The sequence below is a fragment of the Anomalospiza imberbis genome, chromosome 13 (assembly GCF_031753505.1).
Source record: "Anomalospiza imberbis isolate Cuckoo-Finch-1a 21T00152 chromosome 13, ASM3175350v1, whole genome shotgun sequence".
NCBI classification, from domain to species: domain Eukaryota; kingdom Metazoa; phylum Chordata; class Aves; order Passeriformes; family Viduidae; genus Anomalospiza; species Anomalospiza imberbis.
Window position 1 is genome coordinate 14122324 of NC_089693.1, and position 20494 is coordinate 14142817.

The 20494-nt window shown below is 37.3% G+C and overlaps 1 protein-coding gene across 2 annotated transcripts in view; it reads right to left on the reverse strand.

The window, feature by feature from the left end:
• ADAM10 (ADAM metallopeptidase domain 10) overlaps positions 1–20494 on the reverse strand; it is a 42656-nt gene that overhangs the window by 19777 nt on the left and 2385 nt on the right. The window contains exons 1-4 of one of the 2 annotated variants that reach the window (XM_068204091.1): positions 18519–18654; positions 14212–14362; positions 2479–2597; positions 1123–1281 (exon numbers count right to left, since the gene is read on the reverse strand). In XM_068204091.1, coding sequence (XP_068060192.1) covers positions 1123–1281; positions 2479–2581 — 262 coding nt within the window. In that variant the 5' untranslated portion in view covers positions 2582–2597; positions 14212–14362; positions 18519–18654. Of the gene's footprint in view, positions 1–1122; positions 1282–2478; positions 2598–14211; positions 14363–18518; positions 18655–20494 lie in introns of those variants that run through there. The other variant, XM_068204090.1, reaches the window with a different exon arrangement.

Consider the following 20494-nt stretch of genomic DNA (forward strand, 5'->3'; position numbering starts at 1 on the left):
AATTTTCCTCATCTTCCTTCCTATTTTTTTGACACTTCTTTTCACAATATAGTCTCATTATGACATACTTTGAAAATGGTTTATACATATATCATTATCAGAGTGGTTCAAGTAATTTCTAGTGATCTAATGTAAGCCTCCTCATCCAATTCCAAATGAGATTTCAACCTCAAGTCTTCTAGGGTTTGCACAGTGTCCTGATGGGACATGTTTTTAAAAGAAGTTATGGTTTCAATTGATTTTAAGCAAGACTGACATCCTGAAGTTAGCTGGAAAGACACTTTGTTAGCTCCAATAACCAAAAGTTAGTCTTAAACTGATGCCGGTAACATTTACCTTTGATACCTCCTTGATCCTTGAAGGATTCAAATTTGGAACCATAACTTTTGAGGCAGTACTTTTGAGGTTCAATATAACTTAAGCATCAAACAAAACTGATTTGTATTAATTCTGAAGACTGATCATACATAAATAGGCAGGTAAAGTGCAGGAGAACTCTGGTGCATCAGTTCTCAAGACATAGAAGTATTTCATGCTACTTTTCATCCTTCTGAGCATTTGCAACTGAAGCTAGGTTTCTGGGGCTATTCTTGTCAAATTTAAGTACTATCCTCTATACCCTTCCATCAGCTATTGTGTAAAATGGGACATACTGGGTGTCACCACCTCTTAAGAGCTCCCTGAATGCACATGTGAGAGACACATGCAGGAGAAGCTTTTATTTCACACAAATGTCACCCTCATGAGACATACGTAATCATTGAGTGACTTGAACTTTAATTATCTTTTCTTCTCCAGATCACATGGAAGAATAGATATATCAGTATAGATCATTTTAAGAATGTATTTTTCAAAAAAACATGTATCCATTGGGTAGGAAATGTACTGCTTACACACTTAAGCCTGACTGCTAAGGATTTCTTCAAATGGCAGAATGAAGAGTGACTTTGGTTTGCCATAAATCTCTCTCACACCTTAACTGTATATGAATCACTTGAGGACAGCATGATTTACAGTGTCATACAGAAGCCAAAGTCTCATTTGATGCTTACAAATGGCATACAGGTTTTGACATTTAATTAAAAAAATATTTCATCTGTAGCACAAAATGGAAGTACTCACTGATATCATCTTCATGATAAATGACAGAGTGGAATGGTAGGTTTCTGTCCTTTATGTATCTCTCTGCTGGCTCAATATAAAAGGTCCCACTGTGAGTTTGGATGAATCCTTCAAATTTTCCATCAATAACAGACCCATGAGTAAAACTTCCCTGCTCACCTGTAAAGGGACAAAGTGTATTAGCTTTTTTATACCCTTCAAAAATCCTTTTTAAGACTAAGATAAACAATTACAGCAAAATCACAATCACCAAGTTCAGCAGCTTCCCAATCAGGTGCATAAACAAAATGTTTAAAAACCATATAATGAAGAATTCAACTCTGCATTTTAAAGCTGGTACATACACAGCATGTAATTCTACAATCAAATCCTGCCCTTATACATCCGGTCATATGGATAATTAGAAATAATAAACAATTAAATCAGAGCATATACACAACTTTGAAAGAAGGACTTTCCTTTCAAAGAAGGACTTCCCTATATTCACGACATCCGTTTTTCTCTTTGAGCATCACAGTCTTAAAACTGTAGCTAAGTTTAAACCTGGCATAGAATTAATTTGTATTTTAAACAGTCATAATCAGGAAAAGTACAACTGTCAAAGTTTAACCACTGACTGCTACAACATGCAGCATCCCAACAGCCTTTCCCATATAAAGGATGAAAGATTACACTGCTAAAACAATATTTATATACTCTTCCACTGAGGAAAATTCAGAATCACAGTATCAAAAAGCCTTCTGACCTACTCAAAATAACTGGTACATTGGTCTGACTAGATGCATATGAAGTCCTGTGTTTATTACTTTTCAAAGCTGAAAATGCTCACTTCAAGACTGCAGAAAATGGCTTAGAAAGACCTTCAGGAAAACCAAACAAACAGTACAAAGAGGGGCAGAGTAAATCGTAATCCATTTCTTCTTTCCATCTGCTTTTAATTCTGTAATTCTTCTTCATTTTTAATCAATTTTATCTTTTGCATTTACTAAAATAAGATATATTACCCTTATTGATGGTAACTATAATCCTTTTACTCCTTTAAACTAAAAATGGCACCTGATTTCTTTTTTCTTCAATGTATACAACTTTTCTCCCCTTTTTTAAAATGCAGACTTCTATGAAGAGTATGTTTATAAACAGATTTGAAATTCAAGTTTTATGGGTATGAAAATTGTTAGATAAAATACTCTTCTAAGTGTGACTCATATATAAAAGCAGATGGGAGTTTAAATATGTTAGATGCATTATTAAAGTTTAACAATAATCTAATACTGATATTAATTTTCTCTACATAATATTAGAAAATTCCTGTTTAAAACTGCTGCACTTTCATCCATTTAAAAGTGCTATACTTACCATAAATGTGTCCAGTGTAAATATGGGAGGTATCATAATCAATTACTTGGTTCGATATTTCTACTTTAAAGTCATCACTAAAAAGAGATGTATCTCTCTTCATTCGAAGGTTGAATTGTCTAAAACGAATAAAACAAGATAGTAAATTGGCATGGAGCTTCAGCTACAAGAGCACTAAGTACTTCAAAACTACATTTTTGTGCAAACAATTTGCAGACCTTGTAAAATTTATCTGTACAAAATGTTTTTACTGTACAAGAATTAGACCAGAGCCTAGAAGGATTTTTAAAGCAAGATTCTTTAGATGGTTTTTATATAAGTAGCTAAGTTTACAAGATTTAAGCCAGAAGACACATTAGACTTAAACACACAATTCTAAAGTGCTGACTTGGACTACACACTTGTTCCCAGTCCTTCAGAAGACAGTCAAGTAGCTTAGGAAAAATGCAACTCTTTTACTTCACAGCACTGTGAGGCAGAACAGATAAAACCAGCTTTCACTTATTTTACATTTATTGATGACACTTAAGATTTAAATAACTTAAATGAAAGTAGGTGAGTTAATCAGTGTTTCAACTGAAACTCAAAAAATAATATGGGCAACAATATCTAATAAATATACTCAAACTGATAGAGTTACATGAACAACTATGTAAACAGCTCTATTCACTAAATGATTGGGTTCAGTTACAACACTACATACTTTAATGCAAATCCTACTGCCAATCTTCATGTGAAACAGCTTGCTTGTGTAACAGGAGTTTCATTCAAGCAAGCAACATAACTGAAGTGTTTTAAAATACCTGACATTATACGAATTCATACCTGTGACAACCATTAGCTTGCTTCAGAATTTCATTTGGTATTCTCTTAAATTTTGTATAAACATTTGTGCAAATACAGATCACAAAGTTGTTGAAACTTCAACCATTCCAATTTTAGTCTTGGTTTTCCTCCTATATTTTTCCTTCTCTGCACAATGATGAAATTGAAAGAATATTATAGTAATGTCACCAATTGGTTACACAAAAAGTAACTCTGATAAGTTGAGTACTTTTGGATTTGAGTCTTCATCTAAAAACCATGATCATCAGAGCTGACCTTCACAGTGAAAGTTAGTATCCCAGTATGCGACCAACAAAATAACCCAGGCAATTAAGAGCCATAGTGTAGAGTTGATTAAATCTATTTACTTTTTACTAATGAGCTGAAGCATACACAAAGTGTATCTTCAGTTTCCACCTGCACATTAAATATGACACCATAGTTATAAGTATTTTGAAACATTAAGATGCAAACTTCAAGATCAAAAAAAAGTCTTGCCTACACTTAACACCTGGGAAGGGCTGTAGTGACTCATGCTGACTATTCTGTAATGCAAACAGCATTTCACAATCAAACTATATTTATTATTACTGCCACAGTGTTAATAAAGCTTCAAAGCAAGTACTCTCCTCTGGCAATGTGTCACAGGTATCTACTACAAGGTTATGAAACTCTGACATGTGGCTGGTAGATGGGAAGGTTAAACTTCTGCAATTCCCTGAGACTCGGGCTTTGTGCCAAGCCCAGCAGTGCTCCTACCACAATTCCAGTAGAGATGTATTTTATGAGGAAGATCCTCCTGTTACAAAGGAAGGATCAGTTCACTAAGCACCTGGTTACAGGCATCACTGAGACAAGAATTATTGTTCTTCACGTTCATCTTTTTACTACCTCTGCCACAACAGTCCTTTAAAGGCAACCCAGAGGTTCATGAGGAAGAGGAAATAACATGAACAAGCAACCCAGAGACACATGGTAGGACTGAATGCCACAAGATTACCCACCAGGTTTTTTGGGGGTGGGGTGGTGGGCAGTGTGGAGACTTGAAGCCGCTTTATGTGGCTCTCCCGGGCAGAAGTTAAAAATGAACAGGTAGAAAGAAATTAAGACCAACACTGATGAGAATATGACAAACTTCATTTACATACTTGAAAAAGTTATACTCACTTTGGATGTAATACACTGCTCAGGGTGTTACACAGATTTGAGCTTTCCTTGTGACTGAGTTGTCACACTCAAGGATGCATCAGACTCTCAGTGCATTTGAACTGAAGTGAAATGGAAAGAGATTCTGGACCCATTAGAATCTCTTCTCCCTTCTCTAGTATTCTTACCTTTCCTCATGAAAGAAAGTTTTTTTGGGAAAAATTCCTCACCCTATATAGCACTTTTCTTTCAGAAGTGTATACACCATTTCTTTAAAATTACATTTTTTCTGGTTGTATTCATGTATGTTGCAAATAAAACTGAGAAGCTGTCTCTAACACCCACCTGCATCAGCAATTTTGTATGGCTTTGAAGTACACAGTGCAAGAGAATGCAGGATTTCTGATGCATTAACTCCCATCTATACTGGCAAAGTGAGGAGACAAAAACCCAGGACCTGATGTCGGCTTGAAAGCTGGTAATTTACCAAGCTTAGCTTAGTGTAACCCCAAGACCATGGAGAGACGAGCCCTAGGCCTGATCTGTGCAGCCACCCAGGGTATCCTCAGCTGCTGCTCTCACCCTTACAAACCAGCAGGACAATCGTGGTGCAGTCATGGGCTACCCTTGGTGGCCATCTAACCACGCTTTAGGGCCAGCCTTGAGTTTTGCCTACACATCCAACACTCCAGGGCTCACTTCTGGGGGGAAAGAGGGGCTCACTGGAGTTTAACAGAGTTGGGAATGGTTGTTCCTTCTGTGGGATACCCTTCCATCAACACTACCTGTATGTCACTTCAAAATGGACTGTTAGAAGTCATATGTACCAAATTTAACCTTTCACTGGTTTAAAATTTAGGAAGCCTCTATTTATTCTCCTTTAATTTTTACCCTCGCCTTGCTTTTCACATTGCTACATAATAAACACTAAAGATTCTAACCCCTGTTGCTGATTATCTGTCTTTTAATAAAATTAGCTCTATTTGCAGGATTAGAGAACTATTAAAAATACAAAAAAAACTCAGCTGTGCTTCACACTAACAATTCTCTATTTGACTTCTTAACTTAGTTGAACTATTAGATAACCTGATCATCTCTCAGCTATTTTTAAACAGGTCTTTTCTTAGTCATTCAAACATGCTTGATGAAAACAGGATAATCTATATAAACTGTTCATTTTCTTAATGATGAAAAATTGACAAATATTCCTTTACTTCTCCCGCACCAAAGGAGGGAGGAGACAACTTGGGACTGTGGGGAGGAAAAGGGCTGGGGAGGGTGGAGGAGTAAACAAGCATCTATTCATCTCTACTTCCAATAATTAACAACTTTAGCACGTCACCAAACTTCAAACATAAATTCTACCCTGGCTTAAACCCAGTAATTTCATGATTCTTCTGAGGACAGGAGACTCCAGGGAAGTTAAATGAATCTGTCTATATAATTACTGAATATGGTTTCTAAATTAGCCACAATGGAAGAAACAAGAAGCTTCAAATAAACCTTTTGACAATTACAATTTGCAATTTACAATGCACCAAATTCCTAGTGCAAACTAAGCTATTCCTTAGCCTAGCTACACACCAGGCAGAATATTAAACTAATTTCAGAAAAATAATGCCTCTTTTATTTACACACTTTCTACCTCACAGAAGACACTTCCCAGCAGTAGCGATCTCTAGAACAGAATTAAATCAATTAAGACCAAGTTTTGACCTTGCTTATTTGCTACTGCTTCTGTTTTCCACAGATCTGAAAACTGATATGGTAAGAGAACACTACTTAGTTACTATACAGTTGCCCATTTGGTTGTAGACCAAATTTTGGTAAAACTTTTACATCTACACACACATATAAAATTATATAATCTGCTTTGACAATAAACTACATCTTATATATTAATAGCAGTACCCAAAAGTCTATCATCAAGAGCCATATTTTTATTTCTCTTTAGCTTACCTCAGGGAGACTATGTCCAATTTGCAAGTAACACAGCAATTCAGTCATAATTAAAGAAAAAAATTATAGTTGAGAGCATCACATTTAGCTAAGGCCCAGTACTTTCCCATGGGCTCAAGTTATGTTATCCTAAGCTCTAATCAGAGCAAGTACTTGAAAGAAAGAAAGAAAAAAAAAAAGCCATGTTTATATACTACTAACATTTGGTAAAGGGTATATAAAGGCTTACATGCAAGAGTTAATGCATTCAGTGATTTCACCACAATGCAATGTCCAATATATTGGGTAGCTGGTACCAAGCCTGCAGACTTGCACACAACTGGCAGAAAAAGCTGTTATCTGGCATACAAAAATGGCACTTGGGGCTATCCCTTTTCTGCCTTTCCTCAATCAAATTGTTGTAACTGGTGACAGGCCCACAGAATCGTTAAGTGACCAGGGGAGGTTGTGGAGAGAAGAGAAAGGGAAAAAAGGAGATAGAGGAGTTACTCTACAGCTGAAAGAAGTGGCTGGGGAAAGGAAACTGAAGGGGATGAGTTGACAGCAGTATGTAACATGACTTCAGTACAAGGAGAGTCCATTTTTAGGTTCACAGTCTTTTCTTCCCAGTAGGAACCAAAAAAATCCTTGCAGCAGTGGCTCCATCAGCCTCCTCACAAGCCAGCATCTAGAAAATACTGTTCTGCTCGAGGTGCAAGTCTTTTATCCTTACTTTTCCCACCTAAGATCTCAAAGAGTCTCTTCTTGGAAAAATGGAAGCAGTGGGGGAGGGTCTATAAATGGACAGTGATAACAACTTGAGCTCTTCATTCTAACTGCTTCCATGAGGCATCCCACAATCTGCTCAGTTCCCACAAGACTGTCAGACTCATTCCAGCTCTGAACTATAGTAAATAGAAGGCAGCTTAACAACCTAACACTGGCTTCATACTACCCACAGTTCTACAGAACCATCACACGTAAAGATTTTTTTTCATTGTTTTAACTTACTGTTAAACCCACACAACATACTTTATCACTTAATTAATAATTCCCACAGTCCTGCTACTCACACTAAAGAAAATTTCTTTGAAGCAGCACATGATAAGGTCTCCAGGTTTATCACTTTCTTTGATCCACCTAGATGCACACAGAATCATCCCCTAGTAAGTGTTTATGTAAATCCCTATCTCTACAGTATTTCAACACTAAGCCATCCCAGCTAGAATGCAACTTATGTTCGTTTTCCATTAGCACCTCTAGGACAACACTTGTGGTTATTCAGATGTCTTTCCCGACCTTGAGAAGCCAGACTTGCTAAACTCGGTATTCTAGAACACTACAATGAGGATGCAGCCTTCATTCCAAGGCATTTGCCACTGATTACTCTTGATATGCATAGCTGCAAACACAAGGTAGCTCAGATAACAGAAACCAGCCAAGTAGGATTACAAGAAGGTACATGTTGGCTCATTTCCCTCTGAGAAAGTAGCTCTCTGTCCTGAAGAGGACAGTGTACAGATTTTAAAGGCAGAAGAGCCTTTACCCCAGGTTTACTTTTTTTTCCCCTTTCAATAAAACTTCTTTGGGAAGTTCAGTAAAGAGCTGACTTCCTGGTTTCCTGCTTAGCAAAAATAACCTTCCAATTTGTATTTACATGAAGCTGACTATTTATATGCAAAGCCATGTTCTAACAAAAACAAGATATCAAAAATCAGAAAACGGGTAAAGATGTACTAGAATACAAGCACAAGCAAAGTTACTACATGAATTCAAACTATGAAAGTAGTTAGGAAAGAAGCTTTCTTAGTTAAACAAGTAAAGACACAGAAGATAAATCCACTACCTGATAATATGAGCACATAGCTTGTGTACATTCATTTAAATATACATTTTAAGAACATGACTTTCTCAGAGCATGGCCGTGTCTACTAAAGTTTGCTGGCCAGGGAGTAGAGCTGTAAACCATTAATACCAATTTAAGCAGCACAGTGGAAATGCTGCACCTTGGCCAGGCTGTCCAGCCAGTCCAACACCATTGTGTCTCCCAGACAAACCCAAGTCAAACATCAAATGCTTTTGTTTTTCCTGAGGGCTAACACATAATCCAGGTCACTGTATTTAAACTCATAAAAGGCAAGACATTTAACCCACAGATGCAGCCTCCAGAATTTTTTAATTTCATTTCAGTTAAAAAATGTATAAGAACTTAGGACCCTTCTTTCCAATTCTCTGCAAGATAAAACTGCTTTACCTACAAGCACCAGCATAGGGTGGGTTCGGTTTTGGGGTTTTTTTGACAAAACAAGTGTAGGAAGTGACACCTGATTCACAGGTGTCTTGTCTGACAAGTTATCTGTCAAGGTATATAACTTAAAAGGTCTAATAGATAGGTAATGATTGAAGAATTGCTACAGAGCAGTGAATAATACTAAAAAGACTACATTAAGAACTAAAGATATCATTTTTTTTTTTTCAAATTCACGACAGCCTAAAATGAGTTGCAGTAAGTGAATCTTGCAAAAAAATCACTTAGTAAAATTCATGAAAATAATTTTCCTAAGTCTCACAAAGCCAACCAGTAGGTTCTGTTTGATGACTGCTGAACCAACCTACCTAAGAAGTTGAGCTGTTTAGGGGTGTGTTTAAGTGCACATGGAATTGAAAGAGACACAACGTACATTTTCAGATTAGCCCAGTAATTCTGAATCTGCTTTTTGTTCTGACAGGCTCATAGAACACAGAAGGCAGACTCATTTCATGATTTGAGCACTGTATGGACAATTTAAAAAGTACTTAAATTAATGCCATAAAAAGAACATATAGTGTAATAAAAACCTTAAATTGATAATATAAAGTTCTCTTTAATGCAAGAGTAACTAGCTTAGTTACTTCAGTTCATCTCAGCATGGCAGCATGCTCAGAACACCACTTTTAAAAATCAGCTTATCAAGTATTTCTCTGCAGGGAGCCTCCTTTGTTTTCATAACCTACTCAAATATGGCCAACAATGATGTTGTTTAAACACACTTACCAGCTCTGAGTAATGAGAGCAATATGAATGATTACAGATTACTACAGAATCAAGAATAAAAAAAAACCTCAGACTTAATTAAGAACTGAAATTTTGTGGTCCACAGTTTCCCTATAAGGACTATGTACAGACCATACATTCCTACAAACATGTCTGAACAACTTACAGTATTTCTCAAAAAATAGGTAAAATCTACAGAAAAAATATAGCTAAACTGTAAAACATCATAAAGAAATTCCTGATGTATCCTTAATTTAATAATAAGCAGGTGTTATCGTGTGTTCAAGCACCACTTCAAAATTCAACTGTTCACTCAAGTTGTGTGGGCACCTTTCCCAAGCAAGAGTCATCAACTAATCTAGGAGTGTTGAAAGAGGGTGTGGATGGACAATTAACATGATCAAGCAAAAAATTAGAAAGCATAAGTTATTGGTAATGTATTAAATAAAAAGCTGACTGAGAGTTTAACAATACACAGACGTCATTTTTCCCTTCTGAATGCATTAGCATCTCAGGAATTCCCAGTTCTCTCTCTAGGTAAAGAAGTACAGTTAGAATATCAGACATCATCCAAGTTTTTTAAGCTCTGTCCTCAAAATCACTATGAAGTATTCAGCATATTTCTGACATTCTACAGTGGATAGGAATTCAGGTCAAGATATTCTATGATTAATATATTGCAAATATTTGTACTGAAAAAAGGAAGAAAACTTTCCAGTTTCTCTGCAGGGGAAGAGTTGTGTCCAGTAAGTAAACAAGTGCAAGTGCACATTTTGTGATTGGGTGCAAATTGTATAAAATCCAATGTCAGTTTAAGTGATGTCCCAACTTCCTTTTTGAAACTACTGACATTACCTTGACATGCAAAAGGAAGTTAATCTATTTAAAATGCTTCACTGTATCTCAAGCCAGCACCAAAGGCATTGCTCTTCTTTGAATCAATCCATGTATTTTGGGGAGTCTGTACTATATTTTGCTTTTTGGGGGGAAGGGCTGTGGGGTGGGTTCAAAAACTGTTTTATATTAACCAAGCTCCTGGTATTAATACTGGGCATTCATTAACTTTGTGTGAGCCTCCCCTGGACTCATAGGGCACCTTAAATTAAATCACACTGGAACACTCAATATGAACTGGCAGGTGGAAGAGCTCTGATCATACAACCAGGATTATTTCAAACCTTCATATTCCTTCCAAGTTGAAGCATTACAGAAATAGGCACATTTTGCACCACTGGGGAAGCAATAATGGTGATTAATCTAATACACGGTTTATTATTGAAAAGAATTAATAAGGATTTGTAGCTCAGCTTCAGCAATTTTAATTGTCCTACTAAGTTAGTATTTCAGCATTGAATAGTGTGGCTGGTTCCATCTAGTTCATTGCATTTACCCTAAGAAGTTGTATTTTATATTACCAAACAACAAAGATTTTGAAAAATTTCTGTTCTGAGCAGTATATCGTGTGGCATCTAGCTTTCAGTTAGTTAAACAGAGAAGGTTTCTCAGTGATGGCACAACACACATTCATTTGAAGAATTACTGAATCTGGTATGAAAAAAGGTAGCTTTGCGTTTAATTCCATCATTTCAGTATCTATTTCATTATTTAATTATTAGCCCATAGTTAAATGGTCCCTTTAACTTGGTATAAATATGTAATATTTAAATTGTGTTTTTATTTTTTCCTTTTTCAACAGAAGGGTACAGTTCTTAAATCTGAACAGCCCACTGAAAAGAACAGATGCTACTTACACAATCCTAAAATACTGGTAGCTGCCAGCCATTTTCTGGACAATGAAAGTGTAAGTCTGATGAATGCTTATCTGGCATATGTCAGCACTGCCACTGAAAAGGCTGGTACCGCATCCTCCCTCTCACCACTGCTGCTTAGTTCTGCACTCCTGCTTAAGGCAGATTTGCCTCTACACTAAACAGAAGAACCAATTAACCTCACTAAAAAATAAGCAGCCAAATCACTTTCCCATCTTGACTGGCCACGTGAGCAGCAGGTGCTTCCTCTGGCACACACCAAAAGATGGCGTTTAGAAGTTCCAACTGGTCACGGAGATACAGCCTGAGAACCACTGTGGCCCAGCTTCACTTGCTGCTGCCAGCAGAAAACAGCAGTAAATACTAGGACAGTTTTTCCATTGTTTCCGGGCTACAAAATACAGCCATTTAATCAGAACCCAAATCAAAATACAAGACTGGCATTTCAGTCCTCATAAGTAGAAGCTGTTTACTGTATTTATTAAGGGGATGCAAGTTGGACAGCTGTGTGCCAATAAACCACTACACCCGGACAAACCCTAACAAACCATTTGGTAAAAGGCCATTCAAAAAAGATCAGGTATAAGTTTCCACAACCTCAACTCTCATGTTGACCGAATGCCTTTAAGTTTCACCATCTGTTTTTACATGCCACAGCACTTTAAAAGTCCACGGCCTATAACTACATCGTTCAAGTGTTCTGCAAAAGCTTTATTTCCTATCTTCAAACAAAGTAACTCGAACACTTGATAGAAAGGTTTTGCTTTTGTCCTTCTCAGTGATGACATAAATCACTTAGTTATTCACAATAAACCAGCTGCAACTGCAAAAGCCAATCCTATTTATACAGCTTCTCAAACTGCTACACACCTTCAAAGCAAATAAACAGACTCTGTGAAGTAAAACCCAATTCACTTGATCCTTCCTAATTCACATTTAAAGCAAAATGAAAATATTTTGTAAGAACACATCCAAATTGATTAACAGGAACTTTGGACTAAATTTACATGCTGTCAACTACCCTCTCTCTGGCAGGAAGTGTTAGATGTGCCACAGGAAACTACCCAAATCCTAGATTATGGACTGGTTTGACCTTGCAGTCAGTTTCCAATCAGCCTCCTCAGCTAATGATGGGTTTGTGCCTCAAACCATAGGGATTTATGATCAATTCCACATATACACATCAACATTTTTCTTCATGAGTAACAACCAAAATATTTACAAACCTGATTTGACTAAAGTCTGGTCTTCCTCTGTGAAGTAAGAAAGGAAATTTTTTTAGACATTATCCTAGGTGCAACTACCATTTTTACAGGATAAGGATTTTCAACCCCCCCCCCCTCACCACAAAGAGAACTTGGAGACTTAGCCAGCAGCTCTGTCTTACAGAAGATTATTATGGGATCCTTACCAATGACAAGATGAACCTGCTGAAGTGGCCTGAAATGTGGCCTGGTCCCAGCAAGAGTGGTCTCATCCTTCTTCTATCACTCCTTCAAGTCACACTGATTCTTTTTTCCCAAATAATTTTTAGACAGATTAGTTCCCAAATGCTATTGCTTGCATGGCTTTAACACTAGCAGTGTTAGCACAAGGATGATGCTGAGAAGATGGTTAGGCATGTTTCTCTCTGCAGCAGTGCACACTGCAGTGAGCTTAAAGTATCCACCAGCCTGCAGCTTAGAAGTGGCAGCATTAGGCTCAGTCTGAACTTCACTGTCTTGCAATCTGGCTGGATATTTAAAAGTAGCAAGGTTTACACTGTGAGGAGCCTCTGAAGCATTCTACTCTGCAGTCTTGTTTATTAGAACAATTTAAAAGGGAAAACTAGAGACTGCCACTGAAGTTACAGCAGAGACTGCGGCACCATGACTCTTCTTTAAACAATAAAATTCCTTGGACTAAAAATCACACTTGAAAACATGGTTTTAAGGACAGGACTTCAAAATTCAGGATCTGGGTTGTAGTTCTATGGCATTTAGAAATACAACCCTAATGCTGACCTTCTGGGAGCACGCACTGAATTTCAGTCATTACATCAGAAACCTCCAGGAACAACACTTCATTCCCTGAAGAAATGACAAGCTGGCACAAAACCAAAACACTTACTCAAAAAACAATATCCCAAACAGTTTCAGGAGACCTAGGTTTACATTTTCTCTGTTAAACTTCTTTTGTGCTACACATGGCTAACAATTATTTATCAAGTTCTAAACACTTAAATTGTAACTGAAATAACATGAAAAACAAGGGCATTACACATTCCTGAAATTTATTAAGAGTGGTGCTGCAAAGGAGGGAGTCATAGAAACTAAGATACAGACACAGATATTTTAACTTTCTTTCTCTTTCTCCTAGGTTATCCAAAAAGCAGGCAATTCCAAATTGCAACAAGATCTTCCTAAATGAAAACCTAGAAATTATACTTCAGTTGGTCACACTGAATATCTAACTTTGGACTGGATCTTATATGTTAAATACAGGGCAAAATATGTCTTGTAACAGAAATCATCTTTCCCCATGTCAAATAATTTCTAAATTTCACACTAGCACAAAAAATCAGATAACACCAGTACACACAAAACAGAACATTTTTGGCCTATTTTGTAGCTTCAAATGCAATTTGAAATGCTTCTTTTTCTCAATTAAATTTCCTAATGCAGTTTGGCTCAATTCTCAAAAAACCCAAAAAACTACAAAGAAAAAACCAAACATATATGCAACACAAAACTGTATTATAAACTCAGAATCAACTACCATTCTGTTCCGAGTATGATTCCATTATTTAAGCTTCAAAGTGTATTAATAATTACCATCAGATATTTGAAGAAGTGCTTGCAAGTACCAATTTCATACCTAAACTGGACATGAGAGAAAATACTTCATAGAAACTGCAAACAGTGCAATGTGGTATTCCAGCTAATGTTATTGTGGTGGCTCTATTTCATCCTTTCCATTTCACTACAATTAAAACACATGAATAAAATATTTAAAGCAAACAACTTTTAAAATATCACTAACCTTCCATGAGCATGGAAATCTAGGCGCAAGAACTGCTCTTCATGTGACACTGCTCTTTTGGCACGCTGGTGTTTTTGGTGTAACAAATCCACATCGTAGGACAGTCCTTCATAGTGTCTAATGTACTTATTTAGAGGATTTCCATACTGACCTGAAAAACAGAGACAAGCAAGGTTATAACCATACTACCAGGCACGGCAGACCTGTGGCGCAAAGCAGTTGGTAACAAGGACCCAAATTCCACATTATATCCATTTTAACTTATTTTTCTCCTTTGTACACATCAGATTCATTCTACTCTAGTCCCACAGACAGGACACAAAATCTGCAGCAACAAGTGCATCAGATGGGGCTTGGAAAGCATCTTCCACTTGAATTTCAATCAAAACAAGTATAGTTCATTTACTCCAAAACTACCCCACAATGCAAACTACATCACTGTCAACAGGAATGCTTGAGGGATGCTTTAGAAAAGCACTCCTGATTCAAAATAAAAAGTGCAACAGCTGAATATCTCTTTTCAGGTTCCCTGAAATTGTGCTTCCAACTTCACTCTGCAGTCATGACACCACACTATCTGCTCAGGATGTTTGTATTCTACATGTGAAATATCCAGGGAAATTAAGAGCAAATCATGCCACCTAGCAACACATTTTGTATCACATGGAATGTTCTACCACATGGAAAAGTTTTATTAAAATGTATCTCCAGAGATGTAGATTCAGTTCAGTCTATTTTGTACAATTCCTTCTAGGGTAATATTTATGACTTATGTTAATATGAGTTCATGGCAGAAAATGGCAAAGATTTTGACCTTCCTATCCTGATGGAGGAGAGACACTAATCACCAAAAAAACCCCAAAATACAACTTGTGCAGAAAACCAGAAGAACTCTGAATTATACAAGAAGAAACAATACTATCTCATAATCAATTTAACTTCAAACCACCCTAAATGTTAGTTCTCAGGCACTACATGTGGTATTTTTCCTCAGATACCTAAAAAGATGACCAAGTAAATTAATACTTTCAAATGCATTGCTTGCATTTAGCAGCCATGTGCACAAGATGATATTGCTGTATCTGTTTAAAATTCAATTAATGCTACACTGCAGAGAAATCACATTCAAATTTTCTCACAGTCTTGTAGCCTTCTGCAAATGTTGACTCTTCACTGTTAACTGCAAACACAGTCCAATAACAAAACTTCATTCTAATTTCCTCTCACTCTTAGTCTCAAAATACATGTCAATTCTCAATCAGCTTCTCAGAAAGAAAAGTGTCTTAGGCATTTTAAAATGTTTAACATGTGTGGTTCAAGAAAGTCTACATTAATTCTAATCCCAATAAGACACGGGACCATAAAGTTTCAGTAACTAGCAGAAGTTTTGAGGATGCAGGATATTGTCTGTGTCTGTTGGTTCTCTCATCACTTCAACATAATCCCTCCAAAATGAACCGTAACACCTCCTACAACCCAAGAACTTCTATACACCAAACCAAATTGGCCTGAGATCATGCACAATATACATGTGCCTGACTACAGATACATGCTTCCAATTCCAGGTGTATGACCCAGAAGTGTCAACATTTAGGAAGCCAAGCTTAAAAATTAATTGATATAGGCTAAAACTTAAAAGTTTTAATTGTTAAATGAACCTGAATCTAGAATATTATATTCATAACTCACTTTAAGAACTTGATCAAAACTAGACAGTAAGTACACTGCAGAATTTGTAAACTTCGGTGCTTCAGAATCATCTTTACATAATGCACTCCTTTAATTGTTACAGACCATTTTTATTCCCAGTATTTCAAGATACACTTTGAACAGCTTCAGGCACCCAGAAAAAAGTTTTGAAGTGTGACAACTTACTGAAGACTCAATAACACTTGGCACTCGATCCAGGTCTCATGACCACGTGAAAAGATGAGAGACAGCATTTAACTGAGTCACAAAGAATAGTTTTTAAGTGCTAACTACTGTGACAAGACAGCAAAAGACTACTGACATGAGAAGTTTCATAACTGTTCTCTCTGCTAAGTAAAAGCAGAGGGTTTTAAGCAAAGATCTTTCTTCTTTAAAAAAAAAATTAATACACTTGGTATGATCACACAGGGAAACAACACTTTCTTTTCCCTTTCTCCAAAAGGTAAAGAACTCCTTATGTTTTAAGTACTCTTATAGCAAACACTTAACACAAACACTCCTGCTGCTCTCTTCTTGCTTAAGCAGAGCAGCTGCACACCACCTAGAGCATTATGGCTTCTCCAAAAAGGGACTTAAGGCTTTAAAATGAACAGTTTCACTTCCAGAAGCCTCTATAACATCAGCATTGCTACAGCATTCGAAGTCTGCAACTGATCACTCTCTCCTTGTAATCAAACCAGCTACCTATCAAAAGGGATTATCTTCTTTAAAAAGGTAGCTTAATAAGTAGCTCAACCTTGTTAACAAGAATCTATAGAGGATTCTGAAGAAGTAGTTCATTAAACTGGAAAGAAAACTTCACTGAGGTACATGAGGCAGGTAGAACTGCCAGCTCCAGTTCCTGTAAGCAGGAGACTGCATAAAAAAGGAAAAAGTATTTCACAGAAACTGGAAGCGGCACACCCCAAGAAATCATTATGATAGCCCATACCAAATCCCAACCTCTGTTACAAACTACTGCCATTATTTTCTGTAAATGAAAAACTAGGGGTTTGGGTATTTTTAAAAAAGATTGCATAACAAAGATCTTTTCAATTAAGGATACAGTCAGGAAGCCCACAGTAAGAAACACTGAACCATGAACACCTAAATGTAGCTTATGGGAACCACTCTACAAATTCCATGTGTCATGTTGCCATGAACAAATCAAAACAGCAGGATGCCTTCCAGGCAATCTGGTGGAATAAAACAACATTACACTTCACCTAAACACTAAGCTAGGAGACAGAAACCCTTTAGGACACAGACATCAGAGAGTGACAAAGGGTTGGCATTTGAACTTGACAGTATAGTCTTCCAAAGACTTGCTAAACTAGATGTGGCATTTCCTATGACAAATTCCCTGCAGGAATGAAGCTTTACTCTCACAGCTTAGAACTAAACACCAGGAAGGACTTAAAACAGAATCCAGCAGAGCATTTAGGCAAATGTCTCAGTGTGCCAGTCCCTGTGAAAGATGTTTTGTGTGTGAGGATATACAACTCTTCGGGATCCCTAGAGAGCTGTGAAGTATCTACAGTTGTTGTGAACAAACAAATCCCACTGGACAGATATGGAGTTTGAGGCATGTACTCTCACCTTCTAACCAGCCTTATGCAAAGGCTAAATTGGATCATCCATGTGATTTTAGCTGTAAGCTTCCTGGCACAAGGTGAGCAGACACACGTAAGAGTCGTTTGGTTGTATGTGCTAAATGATTCCTGTTGGTTATTTCCCCAGAGAAAACCATGAAGAGCTTCTCCCCCCAGACAAACCTTTCCCAGTCTGCAGGAGAGAAGCAGCACCTGCAGCACATTACATGAACAAGGGAACACTTCAGCCACCTGGATATACAGAAGTCCACAGGATCAAATGGGATGCATCCAGGAATGCTGACGGGGCTGGCGGACACCACTTCAAGGCTTCCATCACCTTTCTGAAAAGTTACTGTTATAGAGGGGAGTTCCTGACAAATGTCACCCCCATCTTCAAGGAGGAGGGCCTGGAGAATTACAGGCTGGTTAGACTAATCCCAGTGTCTGTGAAGATTCTGGAGCATATTTTTATGAAAGCTAGCTCCATGCACAAAAAAATGACTAGCAATAAACAGTACTGAAAGTTTACCCATGTAAATATAAATATCTGTTAATTTTATACACATCATTATAAAACAGAATAACATTTAACTTCCCGTAAGAGGATTAATCAAGCATGCACTGTTCTATAAGATGACGTTTGCATTAAACCACTCAGATTAAGACTTGCATGACAAATGCAAATACCTCAAGCGCAACTCAAGTTTGTTAGTGGGGTGGAAAAAAGCACAGAATACAACTTGACAGAGTATCAGAAATTGTTGAGAAGCCAAGATAACTCACCAGACAAGTCTTATTACTGCAAGCATCATCACTAATTTGCAGATTTAAAATGCCAGCATGTGATAAACATCTTGTAGAGAATTATTATTATAATTTCAATTAAGATAATCAAAGCAACTTTTGCTTCAAGTTGTTTTCAACATAGAGTTTATCTACCTTACAAAAAAGCTCCATTTACATGGGACATTAAAGAATGCACACTGCATTCAGATTTAGCAAGGCAGAAATTCTATCATATACCTCCTGACTTGGACTTCTCCAAAGAATTTATTCAGGCTGTTGTTTCAAAACTGCCAGCAGAAGGGCAGGCCCTGCTGCCCTTTTACACCTACTCTGTTTCCATTCTTTTCTTACACTGGCGCTAGATTCAGCTGAAAAAAATCTTCTCTCTCCTCTGGTCAAGTGAGTTTTTGGTGAAAGAAAAACATGTAATCAAGAAGTCAGGTCAGGATCATTTCCCTTCACTGAGGCCTCAATTTAGGGCTTGGTCAGACAGTATGGCAACACCAGTGCAAGCACATGTCTGCTTTTTATTGACCCTCTTCCCCTCCACCCTGTGAAAGTCCCAGTTCTTCTTCCCCATCAGGCCTGGGTTTGCTCAATAAAGCAACTCCAGTTACACAACTGGAGGGAACTGATTAATTCTTTTTCTTTGGATTGACTTCTCATGCCAGGAGGAGAGGTGGGAGTGCATGGCCAGGGCAGGACCACCAGACAGCAGTAACTCAGTACAGTGGCTCTGCCATGCTGCAAAAACAATCCTTTGGATCTTTTAAAAATATAAACAAACTGCAGTCTGAGGCTTTTGGGCAACAGTATTTCAAAGCAACCACCCAAATACCTGATTTTATTTAATTACCACAGACATTTCTGAAACAACCATCTGACAGCTGTCTTGACTAGGCACTGTCTTAGCCATAATGTTTTTATTTTAAAAGCCAAATAAATGCTGGAGGATGAGTGCTGCCATACTTATGAAGGCTACTGTTCTTCTCAATTTCTAGTAAGAACACAACTAAATCACTCAGATGCTGATAGCTCATAAATGCCTTCCCACAACTCCCCCATGTGTCCAGAAAAAAAAGCAGAATTTCTCCCAGGCTCACTGGGAAATAGGCAGTTCAATATCCAGCACCACAAGACACTAAGATACAACTTGGAAGTCTTAGCAACATAAAAAGAGCATGTCGTACCAGTGACAACAAACTATTTATCATAGATTTGCAATGGTATTCAGCATTTGATCAGCCTAGCCAAAGCATGGTCACTCTTGTTAAATACAAGCTTGTCAGAGGCCTCAAAAGTTCTCCTTTGTGTTTGCTATTGCCCTTTCCCTTTTTTTTTTTTTAATGACCCTTAGGTAGAAGGAGAGGTTAAATAAGTTATTTCCATTCCTCTATGAACATCATTATGTATGGATAATTAAGTACTGATTAACACACCTGCATGCATCTTCATCACGTGCAGGAGAGCATGCTGCAGTCAGCTGCCAATACTACTGCCCAACTTAAGCACCACTTCACACACATAAAATTCATGACAGCACCAGCGAGTGAAGAGATGCCTTAAAGCCAAGCAATTCCAGGGTGTTGGGAAAATGCTGAGATTCGCTTTAAAAAAAAAAGAATTCTTAAAAGCCAAGGTACATATACACTATCTCAAATAGACGCCATATACCAGAAACTAAACTCTAGCTTTCTCTAATTACTAACAGAAAGAAAACAAAATAAATGGTGTGGCTTTTCCTTCTTATACTATTGAAACAGTATTCAAACTGACCTGCTGGACCATTGGTTTTACAAAGGCAATATTTATGCAGTGGAAGCAAAGAAAGCAGAAGAAAGCACTAGAAGTGATCTAATACCAGAACCTGATCAAGAATGTTTGTGGACCTATTAGGCCAACCTTCTGATAATGTGTCTGCTTTAACCACACAGACATAACCTAGCAAAAGCTATGAAGCAGCCCAGGACAGACTCTGCAGTACACTTCACCAGTGCAGCGGCACTACTGATTGCTTTTGATTGCATTCCCCTCACATAATTTTAACAACAATATAAACTACAACTGAAAAGAATTTTTTAGAGAAAACTAAGATTTCACTAAACCTTCTCAAATAAACCACCCAAATTATGCTGGGTCATTTTTTAGAAGTTGATTTTATGATTCATACTTAGCTGTAAGCTAATGTTACAGTTGGTTCTGTTAATCTATAC